The sequence below is a fragment of the Taudactylus pleione genome, unplaced genomic scaffold (assembly GCF_031769625.1).
Source record: "Taudactylus pleione unplaced genomic scaffold, aTauple2 ptg000225l, whole genome shotgun sequence".
NCBI classification, from domain to species: Eukaryota; Metazoa; Chordata; class Amphibia; order Anura; family Myobatrachidae; genus Taudactylus; species Taudactylus pleione.
In genome coordinates this window covers 7,912,378-7,934,361 of record NW_028284627.1, presented here as the reverse complement: position 1 = coordinate 7,934,361, position 21,984 = coordinate 7,912,378, and the positions used below count along the sequence as shown (strand labels likewise).

The following is a 21,984-nucleotide window of genomic DNA, read 5'->3' as shown; positions in this document are numbered from 1 at the left end:
TGAATACGGGGTAAAGCGTGCACACACGCGATACTTTAACGCCTACAAAACAGGTGAAGTCGGCGTTAAGTCCGGGCTGCGTTAACTTAACGCGGCTCGGCTCAAATTGAATACGGGCGTTAGAATGAGCAATATGGCTATAAAAGAACCCACGTATAGCACTCACCCTTTATTATATCTACTGTATATAGTGTAAAAGGCATGGTAGTCAGACAATGCCTACACAGGTTGTCAGATCCCCTTTGCTGTACTTTTTTCCTGGACGGCAAAGACAGCAGCATGTTCACATCCAGCAGTTTAAAACAATCTGATTCTGTCACTGACTATACACAGTGGCATCACAAGGGGTGGGCCGCACCCGGGTGTCACCTGCCGAGGGGTAACACCAAGGTGCCGACTCCCACTCAGTGACAGGAGCTGGGTGCTGCACTGTAGCATTAAGTGCAGCTCTCGGCTCCGAATACAGGGCCTGATTCAGATTGGAACGCAGTTGCTAATACACACGCAATGGGCGATTGTTGCATTCTGTGCATGCGTATGCATCGCAGTGCGCGTGAGAGAACTGGCCACTGCGATCACGACTGTGATCGCAGCGACTACGCAGACCCTTCACAGAGTGATTGACAGGAAGTGCAGTTTGTGGGTGGCGATGGGGAGTGGTAGGCGAAATGCAGGCGTGCCAGTGCGTTCCAACGTCGTTGCATGGGGGGAGGGCCGGACTGGCCATCTGGCAGTTCTGGCAAATGCCAGAAGGGCCGATGCCAAGATGGGCCGGTCTGGCTGTCGGCTGAGCATAACTCCCTAATAAGGTAACCACGTGTGATAAAATCACATAGAAAAATCCCTCCCAAAATTGCCGCCGAACTGGGCACTACTCTAGTGTCTGTAAAGCAGCAGATATTTGTCTGGAGACGGGGGCGGAGCTATTGCTGCCCATCATAGGTGCTAGGCGACCACAAGAGCACCAACACCCCCCCCCCGCAATCACAACAGCCCCCCCTCCCGCGATCACAAACCTTCCTCGCGGGTGCCTCCCCTCCCGCGATCACCAAGGCCCCCCTCGCGCGAGTGCCCGTTTTCCCGCTATTACAACAGCCCACCACCCCGCGGGTGCACCCCTCCCACTATCACACCAGCCCCCACGGGTGCCACCCCCCCACGAGTGCCCCCATCCCGCTATATTAACAGCCACCCCCGCACATAAATCCCAACTGTCCCACTTCCAGCGGGACAGTCCCATTTTTCTGGGACTATCCCGCTGTCCCACCCGCGGGCCGAGGTGTCCCGCGGTAGCACAAACTGAACAAAGGGTGTCCAGGAGGAGAACAGATGCCGTGTGCACGGCATCTGTTCTCTTGTTTATGGACTTCCTGGGGGCTGCCCAGCATCTCGGAGGGTGCTCGGCATGCCCCCAAAGTAACGAAAACATTAACTCCTCCCCTTTTCAACAAGTCACACCCCCTTTTCGGACGTGCGACCTTTCTCTCATTGCTGTCTTAAAATGTTGGGAGGTAAACCCGCGGGTGCCTCCACTCCCGCGTTCACAATAGCCCACTACCCCGCAGATGCCCCACCACTCCCGCGATCACTCTACAGTCCATCACCCCGCGGGTGCCCCCCTCCCATGATCACACCAGACCCCCCCACGATCAGAGGAGCACCCCCTCGCCCAATGATCACAGCAGCATGCACCAACCTGCAGATACGTGCTGACGCTGGAACCCCTTTGCAGTGCTTAGTTGTGTATATACACATATGTACATTAGGGGTGAGCGGGTTCGGATTTCTGAAATCCGAACCCCCCCGAGCCCCCCCGATCCGAGGCCGATCCGAGTCAGGCTCGACTTTTCCCGCCTGACTCGGATCTGAAATCGAGGCAAAACGTCATCATCCCGCCTTCCGGGTCTCGCGGGTTTTGGATCCTATATAAGGTACCCACGTCGGCGCCATTTTCTCACTCAGCTGTGGACAGTGAAGAGGGAGGGTGGGAGTTAGGGCTGGCTGGGCTGTGTAGTGTAGTGCAGTGTAGTGTTGTGCTGTGCTGTGCTACGCTGTGCTGCTGTTGTCCATAGGGGCTGTGTCCACTTCTCCAAAGTCCATAGGGGCTGGCTGTATTGTGCTGTGCTGCTGTTGTCCATAGGGGCTGTGTCCACTCCTCCAAAGTCCATAGGGGCTGGCTGTGTTGTGCTGTGCTGCTGTTGTCCATAGGGGCTGTGTCCACTCCTCCAAAGTCCATAGGGGCTGGCTGTATTGTGCTGTGCTGCTGTTGTCCATAGGGGCTGTGTCCACTCCTCCAAAGTCCATAGGGGCTGGCTGTGTTGTGCTGTGCTGCTGTTGTCCATAGGGGCTGTGTCCTCTCCTCCAAAGTCCATAGGGGCTGGCTGTGTTGTGCTGTGCTGCTGTTGTCCATAGGGGCTGTGTTCACTCCTCCAAAGTCCATAGGGGCTGGCTGGACTGTGTTGTACAGTCAGTTGTTCATAGGGGCTGTGTCCACTCCAAAGTCATGTGCAGTGTCCCAGTCCTAAAGGGGTGCTGTAGTGTTGTCCAGGGGGTGCTCTGTCCATCAGGGGTGCTCCCCCCAAGTGCCAAAAAAAAAAAATTTCTGTGTTTGTGAATTGTTTGTGCAGTAGCCGCACGTGCATCAACAAAGTAGTGCCAAGCGTGCGCCTGTGTCATAAGTAAAGGGCCGGCTGGCTTGTCCGTTAAAGGGTGCTGTAACCCCCAAAGTACACTCCAAACAAAATAAAAAAATGTTTTCTGTGTTTGTGAATTGTGTGCGCAGTAGCCGCACGTGCATCAACAAAGTAGTGCCAAGCGTGCGCCTGTGTCCCATATGTAAAGGGCCGGCTGGCTTGTCCGTTAAAGGGTGCTGTAACCCCCAAAGTACACTCCAAACAAAATAAAAAAAAAATTTCTGTGTTTGTGAATTGTGTGCGCAGTAGCCGCACGTGCATCAACAAAGTAGTGCCAAGCGTGCGCCTGTGTCATAAGTAAAGGGCCGGCTGGCTTGACCGTTAAAGGGTGCTGTAACCCCCAAAGTGCACTCCAAACCAAATAAAAAAATATTTTCTGTGTTTGTGAATTGTGTGCGCAGTAGCCGCACGTGCATCAACAAAGTAGTGCCAAGCGTGCGCCTGTGTCATAAGTAAAGGGCCTGCTGCCTTGACCGTTAAAGGGTGCTGTAACCCCCAAAGTGCACTCCAAACCAAATAAATAAATATTTTCTGTGTTTGTGAATTGTGTGCACTGTGGCTGCACGTGCATCAACAAAGGAGTAGCGCCAAGCGTGCGCCTGTGTCCCATACGTAAAGGGCCAGCTGGCTTGTCCATTAAAGGGTGCTGTAACCCCCAAAGAAACTCCAAACAAAATAAAAAAATATTTTCTGTGTTTGTGAATTGTGTGTGCAGTAGCCGCACGTGCATCAACAAAGTAGTGCCAAGCGTGCGCCTGTGTCATAAGTAAAGGGCCGGCTGGCTTGACCGTTAAAGGGTGCTGTAACCCCCAAAGTGCACTCCAAACCAAATAAAAAAATATTTTCTGTGTTTGTGAATTGTGTGCACTGTGGCTGCACGTGCATCAACAAAGGAGCAGCGCCAAGCGTGCGCCTGTGTCCCATACGTAAAGGGCCAGCTGGCTTGTCCTTTAAAGGGTGCTGTAACCCCCAAAGAACACTCCAAACAAAATAAAAAAATATTTTCTGTGTTTGTGAATTGTGTGTGCAGTAGCCGCACGTGCATCAACAAAGTAGTGCCAAGCGTGCGCCTGTTTCATAAGTAAAGGGCCGGCTGGCTTGACCGTTAAAGGGTGCTGTAACCCCGAAAGTGCACTCCAAACCAAATAAAAAAATATTTTCTGTGTTTGTGAATTGTGTGCGCAGTAGCTGCACGTGCATCAACAAAGTAGTGCCAAGCGTGCGCCTGTGTCATAAGTAAAGGGCCTGCTGGCTTGACCGTTAAAGGGTGCTGTAACCCCCAAATTGCACTCCAAACCAAATAAAAAAATATTTTCTGTGTTTGTGAATTGTGTGCACTGTGGCTGCACGTGCATCAACAAAGGAGCAGCGCCAAGCGTGCGCCTGTGTCCCATAAGTAAAGAGCCGACTGGCTCATTTCTTAAAGGGTGGTGTAACCCACAAAGTGCTCTAGTCTCCAACAAAAATAAAAAATTATTTTCTGTGTTTGTGTGCGCCTTAGCCGCACGTATATATCAATATAACTTAAATGGAGGACCAAACTTTCTCCGATAAAAATAAAATAGGGAAAGATCAAGAACCACTTCCTCCTAGTGCTGAAGCTGCTGCCACTAGTCATGACATAGATGATAACATGCCATCAATGTCGTCTGCCAAGGCCGATGCCCAATGTCATTGTAGAGGGCACATACAATCCCAAATGACAAAGTTCAGGAAAATGACCTTAAAAAAAACATTTAAATCATCTGAAGAGAAACGGAAACTTGCCAATATGCCATTTACGACACGGAGTGACAAGGAACGGCTAAGGTCTTTCCCTATGTTCATGACTAGTGGTTCAGCTTCACATGACGATGGACGCCCTCCTCCCGCTAAAAAAATCAAACGAGTTAAGCTGGCAAAAGCACAGCGAAGAACTGTGCTTTCTAAGAAGATATCACAAATCCCCAAGGAGAGTCCAAGTGTGGTGGCGGTTGCGATGCTTGACCTTCCCAGCACTGGACGGGAAGAGGTGGCTCTTTCCACCATTTGCACACCCCCTGCAAGTGCTGAAAGGAGCACCCACAGTCCACTTGCTGATATGCAAATTGAAGATGTCACTGTTGAAGTACAACAGGATGAGGATACTGGTGTAGCTGGCGCTGAGGAGGAAGTTGGCGAGGAGGATTCTGATGGTGATGTGGTTTGTTTAAATCAGGCTCCGGGGGAGACAGTTGTTGTCCGTGGGATGAAAAAGCCCATCACGGTCATGCCTGGGCAGAAGACCAAACATTCCACCTCTTTGGTCTGGCAATATTTCTATCCAAATCCGGACAACAACTGTCTTGTTATATGTGCCATATGTAAAGGTGAAATAAGTAGGGGTAGGGACGTAAACCACCTAGGAACATCCTCCCTTATACGGCACCTGCAGCGCGTTCATTTAAAGTTACTGTCAAGTTCAGAAACTTTGGCTAAGACCGTAAGCATTCCAGGGACACCTAAATCTAGCTGTCCTGTTGTATCCAAGCGCCTGCAAACCACACCGTCAACTCCCTCCTCGTCAATTTCCTCCTTAGTCAGGATCGGAAGTAGTCCTGCAGGCCATGTCACTGGCATGACTGACTCTCCTATCCGGGATTCCTCCGGAGGATCCTGCATTGCTACGCCTACTGTTGCCGCTGCTGCTGTTGCTGCTGGGAGTCGTTCATCAGCCCAGAGAGGAAGTAGGAACACCACTACTTTTACTAAACAATTGACCTCCAACAGTCCTTAGCGAGGAGGATGAAGTACGACAGCAGTCATCCTGAAGCAAAACGTATAACTGAGGCCTTGACTGCTATGTTGGTGTTAGACGTGCGTCAGGTATCCGCCATTAGTGCAGTGGGATTTAGACAATTGATGGTAGTGTGTCCCCAGTTCCAAATCCCGTCTAGATTCCACTTCACTAGGCAGGCGATACCGAGACTGTACAGAAACGTCAGAAAAAGTGTCCTCAGTGTCCTGAAAAATGCGGTTGTACCCAATGTCCACTTAACCACGGACATGTGGACAAGTGGAACAGGGCAGATTAAGGACTATATGACTGTGACAGCCCACTGGGTAAATATATCACAATATTAATTTGTCCCTGCTGGAATCCACCATTAGAGGTGCTTCTGTAATTATTGCATGTAATTGACGGTAATTGTCTTTCTCATAGAATTTGTAGTTCATTTTGATGGACATCATCTTTTCCACATTTTGGGGAAGCAGTCTCAGGCCGATCACTGACAAGGTTCCCGGATGTGCCCAAAACTCTTTGAGTACAGACTGGAAGGTGGGCAGCTCAAGTAAAGCAAAGGCAGTTTTGTGTAAGGGCCTCCAAATTGCCTCTTTTTCCTGTTAGTAGTTATTTACATCTCTTCAGATCTGTGTCCGTTGGGAAGAAAAAACAATGTGTTCATCCCTTCTGGCATGAAAATCCACTCCCAGCAGCAGGCATGGCACTCAAGACACAACGTAAGACTTAAAGCTTAAATGTTGTATTTGCTACTCTGTTCCGCTTGTCCACAATATCTGCTCCGGTTAAGTGGACAGTGGGTACAATGGCAGTTGAACTGAAGGCCACTAACTATGTTTTTTTTAATGTCCCTGTACAGGTTGGGAAATGCTTTTTCGGAAGGTTTGCAAAGGATTATTTAAGTAAATTGTTTTTGGAAAGCACTCTTCCTGGTCTCCTTCTTTGATGAAAATCCACTCGTAGCCACAGAAGCAGGTGCAGGATTCTTAAGAAAGACACAACGTAAGGCATTAAATCAGAGGTAGCCAATCTCGGTCCTCGAGAGCTACTAACCGTTCACATTTCCAGACCACCTAGCAGGTGCACAGGTGTATTCATTACTCAGCACCACATTTGAAAAGATCCACAGGTGGAGTTAATTATTACAGTTGTGATTATGTGAGGAGACCTGGAAAACATGCACTGTTGGAAGCTCCTGAGGACCAGGGTTGGCTACTCCTGCGTTAAATCATAGATCTTGCGCTTGTCCACATATCTGTGCTAGTTAAATGGCACTTTAAGGCCACTATGTTTTTTTTAATGTGCCTGTACAGGTTGGGAAATGTGGAAGCTCTGCAAAGGATTATTTTACAGTCATTGTTTTGGAAAGCAGTCTTCCTGGTCCCCTTCTGGGATGAAAATCCACTCCTAGCAGCAGAAGTTGGTGCAGGATTCTCAAGAAAGACACAACGGAAGACCTTAGGGGGTAAAATTAATTTACTAAAGTGAGAAATTTTAGGAGTTTTAGAAGTGATATTGCTTGCCCATAGAAAAAAATCAGATTCTAGCTATTATCTTCTAGAAAGTGATGTTAAGTAGAATATGATTGGTTGTTATGGGCAACATCACTTCTAAAACGCACTTCTAAAAACTCTCACTTTAGTAAATTAAATTTACCCCTTAATATCTTTGTGCTGGTTAAGTGGCAGTTTGGAGGCCACTAACTAATTATGTTGTTTTAATATCCCTGTACAGGTTGGGAAATGCTTTTTCATGTGGAAAGCACTACTAGAAGTCTTCCTGGTCACCTTCTGGGATGAGAAAATCCACTCCCAACAGCAGCAGCAGGCATGGCCCCCAAGGATTCGACTGGGGCAAGGACTGATGTGAATGTGTCAAATATTTTTTGTAAATGTCTCCTCCCCTCCCCTTCTCCCTCATAAATTTTCTTTGGAATCAAAAAATGAAATAAAATTTACTACCAATCAACCCTTCCTGTCCCTGCCATGCCTTCAACTACATACATACTCCAACTCCCTCAGGCCTCTCTTGAATAATAAAAACATTTGTTTCCTGATGTGCCATGTTGAAAGTTGAACTGCCAGGTGTTTGTGCTGCCCACTGCTGCTGCTTAGCTTAGTCAGCCAGATAGCTTGGTGCAAATTTAGAAAATTGGAAAAAGGCCCAGCCAGAGCAACTTCGGGGTGCCCACGCCCAAACGCTCACCCCAAAATAATTGTTGCTACCTAATAGTAGCACCCACTCTGGGTCATATAATTACGCTGGCCTGGCGCTTATTCATATATTTGCAAATGTATGTAACTAATTTCTCTGAATTTCTATTATTAAGTAGGATTCAAGTATTTTTGTTGATATGGCTGCAGTGTGCTGGAGGGCAAATACCTTGTTTTTTTTCTGTAGTTCAGTGTAAACCCCGCCCTTTACAAGCACCTGTGCAAAGTCATTAAGCTGATGTGAGCGTACTTTTTGTTTGCAGTTCTGTGAGGCATGAAGGGAGCCAGCTGGTCCGTATAGTGCCATTTGGTGGTTTCTGGGGTACCTCCTAGGTGACTCAGCTCTCGGCTTATACATGTGCTGTTATCATGCAGTACATTAATTTGTAATTACATGACCAAGAGTGGGTGCTACTATTAGGTAGCAACAATTATTATGGGGTGAGCATTTGGGCGTGGGGCCCCCGGAGTTGCTCTGGCTGGGCCTTTTTCAGGGCATCACCACTTAATTCACATAGATATTATTTCATCACTTTTATATTTCTCTATTATTTATGTAATTTTAACTCTTTCTCATTATATTAACACTTATTGATTTATCTTTACACACCTATACCTTACACTTCACTATCACCTTTTTAACCTTTTTCGTGTGATGCCCTGGGGATGGTCCTTGACTAGATTTTTTTTCTGTAGTTCAGTGTAAACCCCGCTCTTTACAAGCACCTGTGCAAAGTCATTAAGCTGATGTGAGCAACAGCCATACTTTTTGTTTGTAAAAAGTTGTTGATCCTTTCTGCTGTAGCTAGGCAATGCATTCTGCAACAATGGATTCAGCCCACCCCACCTTCTTTCTATATTCAAAGAGAAAGTACATTTTATCTTTAGAATGGATTGGATTGAATCATCCTTTCATAAGACTGACAAAACAGAACACTTATTTTCATTTGGGAAAGTTTTATTGACACTTTACATGATCTTAAAAACAAATACAGTGGTGCTTTAAATCCATATTGTGGTATGAGACCAGGATGCTGCTTCAAGACCTCCCAATTACTTTCACTTCATGACTAGTGATGGAGTTCTGGACCAGGTGTACACGACACATTCTCCATTCTTTACTTTAATTCTTTTTTCCTTTTGCTCTTTTGTCTCTTTCTAACTTTTCCTTCTTCACCATTTTCTTTCCTTTTCTTTTTGCTTTCTCTCTTTTATCCATTTTACCTTATACCGATTCGAATCTAAATATGATACCGACAATGTTTATCTTAGGCAATAATAAGATTTATTATATACAGAATGTTCTTTAATATTTTGTATGCTTTATTATCTATGTTAATCTGTAATACTATTAATGTAATACAGAAATTTTATATGTATTGGTTCACCAAGATACTGATATTTCACTTATATTGTATTAAGTGACATGATTACTTTTCTTCTATGTACAATGTGATAGTTTTATAGGAATCAATATCTTATACCACCAGACGTAAGCTCGGCGGATGAAATACCAACGCCGGAAGTTCGGCAGGTGGAGATGCCGACCCAGGTAAGTATTAACCCTAACCCTTTCTTAGGGGGGCTTAAACCTAACCCCCCCTCCCTGCACCCTAAACCTAACCCTCCCGAGGGGATGCCTAACCCTAACCTCCCCCTGGGGGTGCCTAACCCTAACCCCCCTTCCACTAACCCTCCCGGGGGGTGCCTAACCCTAAGTCACCCCGGGAGTCCATAAACCTACACACCTCCCCCCACTTCCACGGCTAAACGGTACAGACGCCAGCCTTACCTTCGTTCGGGATTCCGGGCATCGGGATTTTGGCATGGGGATAATCATAGGTGTTGGGAATTAAAAGCCTATCATTAGTCCCATGCCGGGATTACACAGCCGGGAAGCCGACGGTAAGCATTTCGACCGCCGACTTCCTGACTGCATACTCGTTTTATATTGTGACCAGTATATCTTCTTGGTATTTATATCTTTACTTTTGGTATACTTTTTATAAATGTACCATATTTACTGTGTTTTCAATAAAAACATTTTTGCAAAAAAAAAAAAATCTAGTTGGGTGCCAATTGCAAGATTGACTTATCCAAATGCACACGGCCACATGCTGCAGACGTTATCTATTACCCACTGCATCAAAGCTCTGGACGGCATCGCATTTCGAGGCTTGGTGTATATGAAAAATGCAGTCACACCTGCATTTCGGGGTTTTACTGCAATTCTCATGTTGCTGTATCCTATACTATTTTGTCTTATATCAACATGATGCTATAACTGACACAGAAAAACATCAGTGTTATGGGGTCCATAGATCTGCAATGTATCGCCCCAATTTCCCATTCTGCCAACGGTGAGGTCGGGGAATTAGGGAAAATTTATCATGTTGGAAATCCTCGATTCACTGATCCCGACTGAAAAATTATTGGGGTTGGGGATATTTAACAGGATAGGAAGAATGGGGAATTATGGCTGTAGATGTGTCGTCTGCATTACTCTATAGCAGTGGTTCTGATCCTCAATCCTCAAGTTTACCCAACAGGTCATGTTTTAAGGATTTCTCTGTGTGGAAGCAGGCTGGATAAATAGATTAACTCACCTGTGCAAGATTAATGAAATCCACAAAATATGACCTGTTGGTGGTACTTGATGGCTCGGGTGAGAAACCCTGGCTTACAGTAAGTGCCTTCAATTACACTGGTTGCCAAAATTGCGGACACATTTTGCAATTAGAATGTTTTTCAACTTTGAATGCTTATAAAAAAAACTGTTTCACTTCACTCAGTGCAATGATTCATATGTCAAATGAAAGGAAATTTAATGCTGAATACAACACAATAAACAGAGGTCAAATATTTGCATTACAAGGGAAGTTATGCTACTTTCAGTCAGACAAAGAAGCACAGATGCGTGAGATTCAAGAAGCGGATTGTAGTAACAGCTTCTCCCAGCCAATCGGAATCGTCGTTCTGAGGACCAATCGGCTGTCGTTTATAAGCAGGTGCAAGGTCATGTTCAAAGGTGGGAAAGGTCAGTTTGGCGGTTTCATTTTGCAGAATAAAGTTGGTTATGGAAGTGCAATTACGGTTGGGTGTTTGTGTGAATTGTTTAGTGCTACCGACGGTGTAAAAAATAAATACAACAATGTCGTCCAACAAAGTGGTGACTGGTCACCCAGGAAGAGATCCAGGATTGTGCTGTTACGTGTCAATGGTCTATCGTATGCAGCAATTGCGAGAGAAATTGGTGGGGATGTGACAACATCAGGAGTACGAAAGTTTTGTTTACGCTATCAGGAAACACAATCTATACAAAACAAAGAAGGAAAAGGCCGGAAAAAGTGCACAACAGCTGTTGATGATAGGAGAATAAAACAAATTTGCGTCAGGGACAGAAGGATGTCATCTGCGGCCATTAGCAGTGAACTGAGTGCAACTGGTGTTTTTGTCAGTGCAAGAACGGTACAGAAAAGACTAACAGAGGTGGGCCTAAAAGGTAGGATTCCCCCTGAAAAAATACATTGCTGAATAAAAAAGTGGCAAAAACGAATACAGTGGGTAAAAGAACACATTGCATGGAAAATATGTGAGACGTCCAATTGGGGAAGAGGTACATCCAGATTGCAATCAAGCGACAACAAAGAATCCTACAAGTGTTATGCTCTGGGCATGTATGACAGCAGATGCTGTAGGCCGCCTTTATGTCATAGATGGCACACTGAACAGCATAAAGTACATTGACACCATCCTACAACCAAAACTTCTACCTTCTATCAGGGATCTTTGTCCAGATAATGCCCCATTTTTTTTTCCAGCAGGATTCAGCTCCCTGCCACACTGCATGGATATGCAAAAAGGGGTTCACGGTGGATGACATACAGGTGCTGGGATAGCCAGGAAACAGCCCAGACCTGATCCCATAGAACATGTGTGGATCCGTTTGAAAAAACTGGTACATCTGAGGCGTCCATCCAATAAAAGACAATTAATTAAGGCTATAATTGTGTCACCACATAATAAAGAAGGAAGAGCTCCAAACATTGGTTGACACAATGCCACGTCACTGTGCTGTTGTCTTGAAAAATAAAGGATACCCAATGAAATACTGATAGGACAGTATCATCATAAGTACACAGGAATTTTCACCCTAAGTGTTGTTTTCACTGCATAACTTCCCTTGTAATGCAAATATTTGACCTCTGTTTATTGTGTTGAATTCAGCATTAAATTTCCTTTCATTTGATATATGAATCATTGCACTGCATGAAGTGTAACAGTTTTTATAAGCATTCGAAGTTGAAAAGCATTCAAATTTCAAAAGTGTCCGCAATTTTGGCCACCACTGTATATATCAGTGAAATCTCATGTACCTGTGATGCTGGTTTTTCACGGAGGAAGGACGGAGGAATCTTCATATATTAGGTAGCTCCTCCCAAATAAACTGCTGGAGTCTCATTCGGTATCTCTCATAATTTCCCAAGTTACAGTGCTCTCCGCCTTTTATCCAGAGCGGCCACACAGCTTGTGGGCAGCGATTGTATAGTGCCAGTGCATGTGAGAAGTGCACATTTCTGTCATTCGTGCCATGCATGATGAGCACAGGGCAGGTCACTTTGGCAATTTTGTCAATGCTGGAAAGGACATGGTACAACGGAATTATACAACAGAAACAACATGTAATAGGGCCACTAAATTTAAAGACTGGAAAAATGCAAAAATACATCATGTAACATTCAAAGCTGCCCATGTAGAAGATCACATACTTTGGCAGAACTTATATGGGACAATTAATGTACTGTTGGTAAAGAGCAAAGTGCTATCTAATTGCCTAATAAGTCATGCACAATACCTTAGACTAGACGAAGGCTGTACAAGCATGAGGCTATATAAGAGTCATCAATTTTTTGTGATTGTTAGTTTTAGAGAATCTGTTGCTAGGCAGTTTTCTACTCTGTGAGGTCTTTTTTCATTAGTTTGCGGTCAGCCAATTAGGGTTTATATGGGCAGGTACATTTAGGTTTTGCTATTTAAGGCTGAATTTGAATAGGTTCAGCCTCTTTTTCAGTTGGAAGCCCCTCCCTCCCTCCCCAAAACCGTGTGTTTGTCTGTGTTTTTATTTGTCTTTACTAAACATTCTTAAACCACTGGGCGGGAAGGCGCTACTAACCAGTGGCCACATGTGGCGTAAGTGGTCGATGTGGGGCACTTGCCCCTTTGAAGGACGGCGTGTATGTCCTACTTATGCGAGTTGGACGATTGGGCGCTTTCTTTGTGGAAGCGTTCGGACTGTGCCAAAGTAAGGGGCGGTGAGACTCGCACAGCGCAGGTTACGCATAATGAAAGAGGGGGCGTTTAAGTCGTCCCCCATTTTTGTGGTACGAGGTATTTTGGCTGGAGCTGGGATGTGATAGCGCCTTCTTTTGCCACCCTCTTTTATTAAAATTAATTTGCAATTAATAAATACATTAATTCTGATTTGAACCAATGCACTTGTTGTCAGTGTTGTTATTTCTTTTAGAAATTAAGCTTAGCATAAGAGGTTATAATGTTTTTCACAATAAATGAATGGACGCCTTATTTTGTTTTCAGTATACAATATAAAACTAGTGCAATATTTCCTATTTATAAATAGCCATGGTATATTGGGAATACTACAGAGTTGCCTCAATGTTGTACACGCTCCCGCTGCTGTTACGCCAGGTCCTGCAATCTAACAATGTGCTGCCTGTCTGATAATACATTGGGGCAGCATCAGTGAGACAAGTACACAGTCATCGATGGCTTCTCCTTGTTCCTCAGAAAGACAACTTTTAAGTCTATCCGGGACATTTGGGTGCCGTAGGAGCTTGCGCCCAAAAAGGGGGTGTAAAGGGGCAGAGCTGCAATGAAAAGGGGTGGAGCCTCACATCACCTTTGCTGGCGTCACAATAGGGGTGTGTCCAGCACTCTCTGAGATGCTGGGCAGTCCCCAGGATCTCCCTACATGCATACGCACAGCATCTATTCTACCTTGTGCTCCCCCAACTTCCCTCCCACTGCAGGACACTGTGGCCCGTGGGTGGGACAGCAGGATAGTCCCAGAAAATCGGGACTGTCCCATGGATGTGGGACAGTTGGGAGGTATGGACAGGCAGCACATTGCTCACCAATAAGAGCATGCAGCAGCAAGAGGAGCAGTAGCAGATGCAGGGTGTTAGGTGACTGGCAGGATAAACAGGGTGACAGCCCCCAGAAAGTAAGCTCTGGGGGTGAGGTTTCAGGTAGGGAATTATCCTGTTAGCATTCTGTAAAAGCTGGGAACATTCCCATGGCCAACTCTGCCTCCCATGTACAGCACAGTGGACCTCATTCAGAGTCGGTCGTTGCGGCCGCACGGTCGTACGGGAAAAGGGGCCGGATATGCAAATGATGCACTCGCATGTTGCGTTCCTAAGATCGGATCGGTAGCTGGCCGACCAAGGGGAGGAAGCGGCCGGAAGACAAAAAAATACGCCCCCTTCTTGTATGCATTACACGGCATCTCCGGGCATATAAGGATTAATCGAGACCATCGGGAACCATCGGAACTGGTCGTAGAGCTTAAGGTTGACCATACCCTCTCTTAAGCTCTACGATCATGTCAGTGTACAAACCTCCCATGTCACATGTGCCATGACACTACTATGTTAATTATGCACTCCCATAAAACGCCGTTCGCATAATTAGGCACGCCTACGTTCGGATCTCCACTCCCCCGTTTTCAAGCACCTTCCCCTGTTACCACCCACAAACGCCTCAATCTGTCACTCAAACTACCGACCTGGCTGTGTTCAAGGAGAGAGAAATTTCTGATCGTAGCGGCTAGTTTGCGCACGCGCATTGCGAACTTTACGCATGCACAGTTTAGCTAACATCGGTGGCGTACGACCGTGCGGCCGCAACGACCGACTCTGAATGAGGTCCAGTATGTGGACAGATCACCACAGCTACAACATTGTGCGCCCAGCAATCTGACACCGAGTCCTGACAATGGGCCTGATTCAGCAAGAATCACAGTTGCTAATACGCATGCAATTGGCCGATTGTTGCGTACTGGGCTGCGATGGTACTCGATTGTACCAATGGTTTTGCTATTCTGCTAGGTATTACGGATGAGCGTATGGTAACGTGGGCATCCATATGTAGTGCTGAGTTTGCATTGCCATTGCAGTGGATTGGCTTGCTATCGCAGATGAACTGTAGTGAATCAGGCCCAATGTGGCCAACGTTCAGATAAAGCAGAGAACTTCTGTGTCTGCAGTCTTAGTAGTGACAAATGGAACACAACTTTCTAACTGGCCTAGAATGGAAAGCCTGATTTATACTATGTCGCACTTGTCCTCAGATAGTGCAGTGGCAAACGCAGGATTTCTATAGGGGGGTTTCCAAATGTTTGATTTTAGAGTGAGTGTGGCCAGTCCATGAAGAGGGCATAATTACCACATATCCAGCTATAATATGCGTCATACAAAGTGTATTGTGTGTCATAATTCCAGCATATAGAGGACCAGCAATCACAGTAAGCCATTAAATGTGGCAGTAAGGCCATACTGCCTGAGCTGAATGTTTTTATTTTAGATGTGGGCACCATTCCAGAGTATTAGAGCAAGTCCGGGAGTCTGGGGGAGCAGCAGAATAACCTAGCACTGCCCTGGACATATATGTACATATTGGGCTCTATAGCAGCACATCCCTAACAGTGAATGTTTTCCAGATCTCCTAGTTGGTGCACAGGTTATTTATTACTGACTGATACATGTTAAAAGTTGCACAGGTGGTGCTAATTATTTCATTTGTGATACTGTGAAGAACTTGCATCACTAGTAAAATTCTATTATATTACTATTTATATTGTTGTCATGGTGTGGGGTGAGGAGGGGGGTTTCCAGGCAGACGGAAACCCCCCCTGCATTTGCCTATGTAGTGGGTGGGGATATTTCAATACATACAAACAGATTGGGCCTACACAGCTGGTGTCTGTCTGACAAAGCATACATCATGGCTGATTCTATTATACGTCAGCTGCCCCCGGCAGGGCTTGTTTCCAGCACATAATAAACTCCATAGGTAACCCACAGCTTAGGATAAAAACAGAGCATTGTCTTACCTGGGGAAGGGATCGCAACAGTAGGTCTTCCGTATATTTGGGAAAAATACCCGCAGCCCTGACATGAGCGCAGACTCTAAAATCAATGCTGCACATTTGTAGCGGGTGGCCAGGTCAATTGCAGCTACAGTCCCTATGCTAAACCCATACAGGATTATATTTTCTTCAGGGACTCCGTATCTGTAGAGATAAAGCAGATAATGTAGGACAATCTAATTGCATCACTTCTATTGTAGTTCTTTACAAGATACTTCTATATAAAGGCTTTATATCTTAATGGGTCACTTATAAGAACCTGCCAGTGATAAACAGTATATGTGCGGAATGATAGGTTATGCACATGTACCTAGTTACAGCCAGCAAGGACCTCTAAGGAGCTGGGGGCAGCATGTGTCCATTCAAATCAGGAGGAAAACTCCCAAACATTGGGTGCCAGCAGTATGATTTACATACAGAGGCAGATGACAAAATGGGGCAGGGTCTGCATGGGCTTAGGTGGGAAGAAGTTATACTATAGTATTTATTGTGAGACTGAATGACTAGTGAAATAATATGACAAATAAGGATGGGAAAACCTCCCAGTAATACTGGGCTTGGCAGAAGCCACAACCCGGCCACAGCTAATTTGGACACATTTTCCACTTAATGACAAATGTCTGCTCACTGAGGAAACCAGTACTGTGTACTTGTCTGAAGACCCTATAAATGGTGTCAGACCCGAAGTAAACTCAACATCTTATCACAATAGTCTGGAAAAGTAGCAAAGTACATTATGTAGTACAGTAGCTCCAGGCCTGTACACATTGTGTTATTAGAAATAGATTTCATATTGTGACTGTATTTACCTTATATCAGGGCTGTACAAAACCCACTCATGCCCGGATCCAGGCGTCCTGGGGCTGTGAGCCATAACCCCTTTATGCTGCTAGACAGGCTTGTCGAAAAACTGTCTGCTTCTAAACTCCCTATGGTTGATATGTGCACTATACCTTACAGACTTAACACAACTAAAAACTTATCTAAAATAAACACAAGAACATAGTTGGATTTAAAAATATATTTGACATCAGATTATTAATAATTAATTAATAAAATATTGAATTTGGGCTATCAAATTAGATGTTGCCCATTGAACAGACGCCCCTTCAATTCACGCCACAGCATTCCTCTAACACCTAACCACCTAAACCATGGGCCGAAGCAAAAGAGCTTAAGTCATGTGCAGCGGCCGACGTACCGGCCCAAATGAACGAATGGCCAATAATCCAGACTAGCCAGTCATCGTACAATCCAGTAAGAAAATAATATAGTTTATTTAAGAAAGGTATCGAAGAAAACACAACACTGGGAGGAGCAAGCATCAACTAGCAAAAGCCATCTGGGAAAAACATGTGAATTGCCTAATCGCGCCAGCCGCAAACATTGTGCTAATGGCGGGGTGTAGGTGTGACCCCGTGCCAAGTGACCCCCCCAGTGGAAAATGCAGGATTTCTAGAGGGGGGGGTTTCCAAATTCATGATTTTAGAGTGAGTGGAGCCAGTCCATGAAGAGAGTATAATTAGCACTGATCCAGCTTTAACATGCGTCATACAAATTATATTGTGTCCATTAATTCCAGCATATACAGGACCAGCGATCACAGCAACCCACTATATGTCATACATAGTGTATTTTGACATAATTCCAGCATATACAGGACCAGCGATCACAGTAACCCACTATATGTGTCATACATAGTGTATTGTGTGTCATAATTCCAGCATATACAGGACCAGCGATCGCAGTAACCCACTATATGTGTCATACATAGTGTATTGTGTCATAATTCCAGCATATACAGGACCAGCGATCACAGTAACCCACTATATGTGTCATACATAGTGTATTGTGTGTCATAATTCCAGCATAAACAGGACCAGCGATCACAGTAACCCCTTATATGTGTCATACATAGTGTATTGTGTGCCATAATTCCAGCATATACAGGACCAGTGATCACAGTAACCCATTATGTGTCACACATAGTGTATTGTGTCATAATTCCAGCATATACAGGACCAGCGATCACAGTAACGCACACATTATGTGTCATACATAGTGTATTGTATTTCATAATTCCAGCATATACAGGACCAGCGATCACAGTAACCCATTATATGTCATACATAGTGTATTGGGGTAGATGTGTTATAGCGGCACTTAACGTGCCGCTATACCGCTGCGCCTCTTTACCAAGGCGAAGCAGGAAGCACTACCGATGAGATGTAAGAACATCTCATCGGCCGGAGAGGGGGAGCGTTAACTCCCCCCTCCGGCGCTACCCGCTAGAGACAGCAGCGCATCAGCCTAGTGCTGATGCGCTGTGTCTCTGTCCCAGCCGGCTCCACCGAGCATGCGTGGGATCTCGCAAGTATCGCGAGATCCCCGCGCGCAGCCTGGAGCCGGCAGCCACCCCAGCAGGGACAGAGCTGTCCCTGCTGTGGGGATAGGCTAGCGCCAGGCTGTAGCTATCGATAACGACAGCTACAGCCGGCCGAACGGTCATGCAGTATGACCGTTCGTACAAGGCCCTGCCGCTCGGCGCTGCTATCTTATAGATAGCAGCGCCGATAATGACAGGGGCTCATAGCTCCCCTGTAATTTACCGCCCAGACCCCCGATCATACATCGGGGAGAAGCGGTATCAGCACACATAACGTGCGCTGATACCGCTTCTGGGCTTCATACATCTACCTCAGTGTGTCATAATTCCAGCATATACAGGACCAATCACACTAAACCACTATATGTGTCACACACAGTGTACCGAGTGCCACAACCCCAAAATATACAGGACCAGCGATCACAATAAGCCATTACACGAGGCAGTAGGGCCATCCTGTCTGGGCTGTATGTTTATTTCATAGGTGGGCAGCATTCCAGATCATTGGAGCAAGTCTGGGGGTCTGGTGGAACAGCAGAAGGTCCTAGCACTGCCCTGGACATACATGTATATATTGGCTCTATAGCAGCACATCCCTAACAGTGCAGGATTTCCAGATCTCTTAGCTGGTGCACAGGTTATTTATTAATGCTGATACATGTTAAAAAATATGGTGCCAATTATTTAACATGCGAATCACGCAAGCGGGCCCTCCGCACATGCTGCGCTAACTGCGGGGTGTAGTCTAGAGAGCCAGCCTGACCTGCAGGTTGCTCAACAGGTCCATGGACAGACGCCCTACTTCCTCTCTCTGGCTTAAAAACCCTTATGCGCCATGACAGCGGTGGCTGCTAGTCCCACCCCCGGCCCAAAACGCTGCTGACCCCTACCGGGGACAGCAGCACCAGGGACCCAGCACTATGCCCTGTACCCACAGTGGTACCGCTGCCCCCGCCGCCATGCCTGAGCCTGCCCCCAGGGATGCGCCCGCAGCAGCCGCGCGGGGCGCATCCCTCAACAATATGCGGCGCGATGGAGCACATCACTGCTGTATAACACTGCCAGGAGCCAGGGCTGCTGAAGCAGCCTCCGACCCCAGCGCAGATGCCACAAGCGGTGACCAGCGATGCGACCCAGAGTCGCGCCGGGCCACGTGACCGCCCTCCGGGTGGGTCTCATCAGGCTCCGCTCCGAGTGGGCCGCACGCTTGAGTGGACGATGGGGCATCACGAGGGACTGCACAATAGGGGTCAGTTAATGCAATATGCTCCAACAAACTAAAAGGTAATAAATAGGTAGAGTAAGGGAAAGAGGAAAACAATAAAGACTGGGACAAGAGGAAAGAAGAGAATAGAAAGGTTAGAAAATAAATAAAAAGAAAGGAAAACAGACTATGCACAAACTTTATAGATGCAAATTGTACAGACCACTTCCTTGATCTCTGGGCTGAAAATTTCAAGAAGCAAAGAGGCGGAGTCTTTGGATAACCGACCTAATATACCAGCAAGGCCAAACCCCCAAGGATCCCTATAGGCTAAGACTAATGATTGACACCAAAATCAAAGTCCTTATAGGTATACTGCTCCCACAACCACGGGGTTTAAACTGGCTCAGTAAGATTGCACCTGCCTTACGCTGTCTTTCCGGGAGAGGCAGCCAGCTTGGCACACAGCTAGAGGGGCGTGGCACGATTTTGAGGGCAGGGCGAGGGGCATGACTGCGCAAACTCGTTATTGCAGCCCCGCCCCGGTACACAATCTTGAGATTACCAGCACCGTATTCCCGGGGGCGGAGCCACGATGACGCGATTCAGCGCAAATCGCGTCATCAGCTGCCTCTAGACCGACCAATTATCAAAGGTAGCAGCAGATATCGGCGAGAGTTGCAGGGTGGTGCTGGTGGGCGGCACCATCCGGGAGGCCGGGATCGACACCCTATTTTCTGGATGCTCCCAACCATTTCGGGAGAGTAGGCAAGTATGCTGCTAGATCAGCGGTGGGCAATAAGCGGCCCTTTAGCTGTTGTAGAACTACAAATCCCAGTATGCCTTGCAACAGATTTAGCATGGCCAAATAGCAAAACTGTGGCAGGGCATGCTGGGATGTGTTCTACATAAGCTAGGGAGGCATATTTGCCAACTCCCCCTCATTGTCAGGGACACTCCCTGAAATAGAAGAAATCTCCCTGACTCCCTGAAGAGTCTAACAATCTCCCTGTTTGCACCTTACCCCCATTATGAAGCTGTGATATAATAAAAAGAAAACCTGAGATATATACATTTAAATGGGATCATTACTATAATTTCTCTGCATGTGTTATAAGGCACAATGATCCCTATTGCTACATGCATTTTCTGAAAAGTATCACTGTGTTTCATCAGCAAATAGATCTTACTGACTGCTTTGGGGCTGGTTTACATTTGGATTGAAATAAATTTTATGACATGCCTCTCAGATGTAGCTGGAAACGTACATTTACCGCCGCGCTCATACTGTAGGTGTTGCATTCACAATCTCCATGAAATGCTTTTTCAAAAGTAGGCAAGTATGCAGTACAGTAGTTACGCACTTTGGCTAAGACACTATAATGCCAGCAATAGTATGCCCACTGTCTCTATATAAGCAGACCCCAATACACCATTTACATTTATTTAAGTAGTTTATGTTTAAGTGGAGTATATAGATTAATAAGAGCACATTACACAGCATATACACTCCATGTAGTAACTACACCAGGGGTGGGCAATTAGTGGCCTTCCAACTGTTGATTCAACAAGTCCCAGCATGCTTTGCAACAGTTTTAGCATGGCCAAATAGCTAAACTGTGGCAGGGCATGCTGGGATGTGTAATCCTGCAACAGCTGGGGGCTTATTGCCCACCCCTAAACTATACACATGTGCCTTTAGTGTAGCATATCCCCCCACATACATACAGGTCACCCATACAACACCCGCAGTGTGTCAGGCAGAGATTGTGTGAGGGCTGGACGAAACCCATCTACTCCATCTATACATACCTGGTCCTCAGGGCATGCCAGGCAGCATCGATGTCCGCATACATGTTCTTCTCGCTTGGTATGCCACTGCTCACCCCATAGCCAGAATAGTCATATGAGAAAATGTTGCATTTGATCTTGGAGCCCAGGGCAATGTACAGGCGACACATCTCGCCTAGGTCATATGCATTGCCGTGCGAATAGAGCAGCGTGTACCGGCTTCCAGGGGCACAGCGGACATACATGCAGCCTAGGCTGTTTCCCCGCTTGGTGGTGCAGCGGAATACATCGATCATATCCAGCTCCCGCTGAGAGAACTTCCAGTCAGCCTTCTTTGTCAGGTGCAGGCTGCACAGGGGAGGTAGGCAGACTGTGGGGTCCACCTGCTCATCTTGTGCCAGGTCTTGGGCTGGAGGGGCCTCAATCTCCCGCAGAGTGTACGTAGGTGTCGGAGGATGAAAGGCCAATCTGGAGGCGATACCGCCACAAAGGAACGAGAATATCTTCTTCATCCTCTGGCAGAGCAGTGGTGGTGGGTCCCTGTCCTAATAAACTACTACTAATTCTAATAATAATATAATACTAATCTAATACTACTATTCCTAATAATATAATACTAACTATAATACTAATCCTAATAATATAATACTAATACTAAACTATAATACTAATCCTAATAATATATTACTAATACTAACTATAATACTAATCCTAATAATATAATACTAATCCTAATAATATAATACTAATACTAAACTATAATACTAAC

At 46.0% G+C, this 21,984-nt stretch overlaps 1 protein-coding gene across 1 annotated transcript; it reads right to left on the bottom strand.

Moving 5' to 3' along the window:
• Positions 1-12,084: 12,084 nt before the first annotated feature.
• On the bottom strand, positions 12,085-21,727 carry LOC148517234 (alpha/beta hydrolase domain-containing protein 17C-like). The gene is made up of 3 exons (XM_088478964.1): positions 21,237-21,727; positions 15,799-15,978; positions 12,085-12,304 (listed from the first exon to the last, which is right to left on the bottom strand). Exons 1-3 carry the CDS (start codon positions 21,725-21,727, stop codon positions 12,085-12,087), a joined length of 891 nt encoding a protein of 296 aa, XP_088335090.1.
• Between the last annotated feature and the right edge of the window lie 257 nt (positions 21,728-21,984).

Coding starts and splice junctions, on each gene's coding strand:
- LOC148517234 (XM_088478964.1), bottom strand. CDS start 21,727: ATGAAGAAGATATTCTCGTTCCTTTGTGGCGGTATCGCCTCCAGATTG. Junction 15,979..21,236: donor TGGCATGCCCTGAGGACCAG/GTATGTATAGAT, acceptor TTATCTCTACAG/ATACGGAGTCCCTGAAGAAA. Junction 12,305..15,798: donor TGTTGCGATCCCTTCCCCAG/GTAAGACAATGC, acceptor TGTCCTTTCCAG/CATTGACAAAATTGCCAAAG.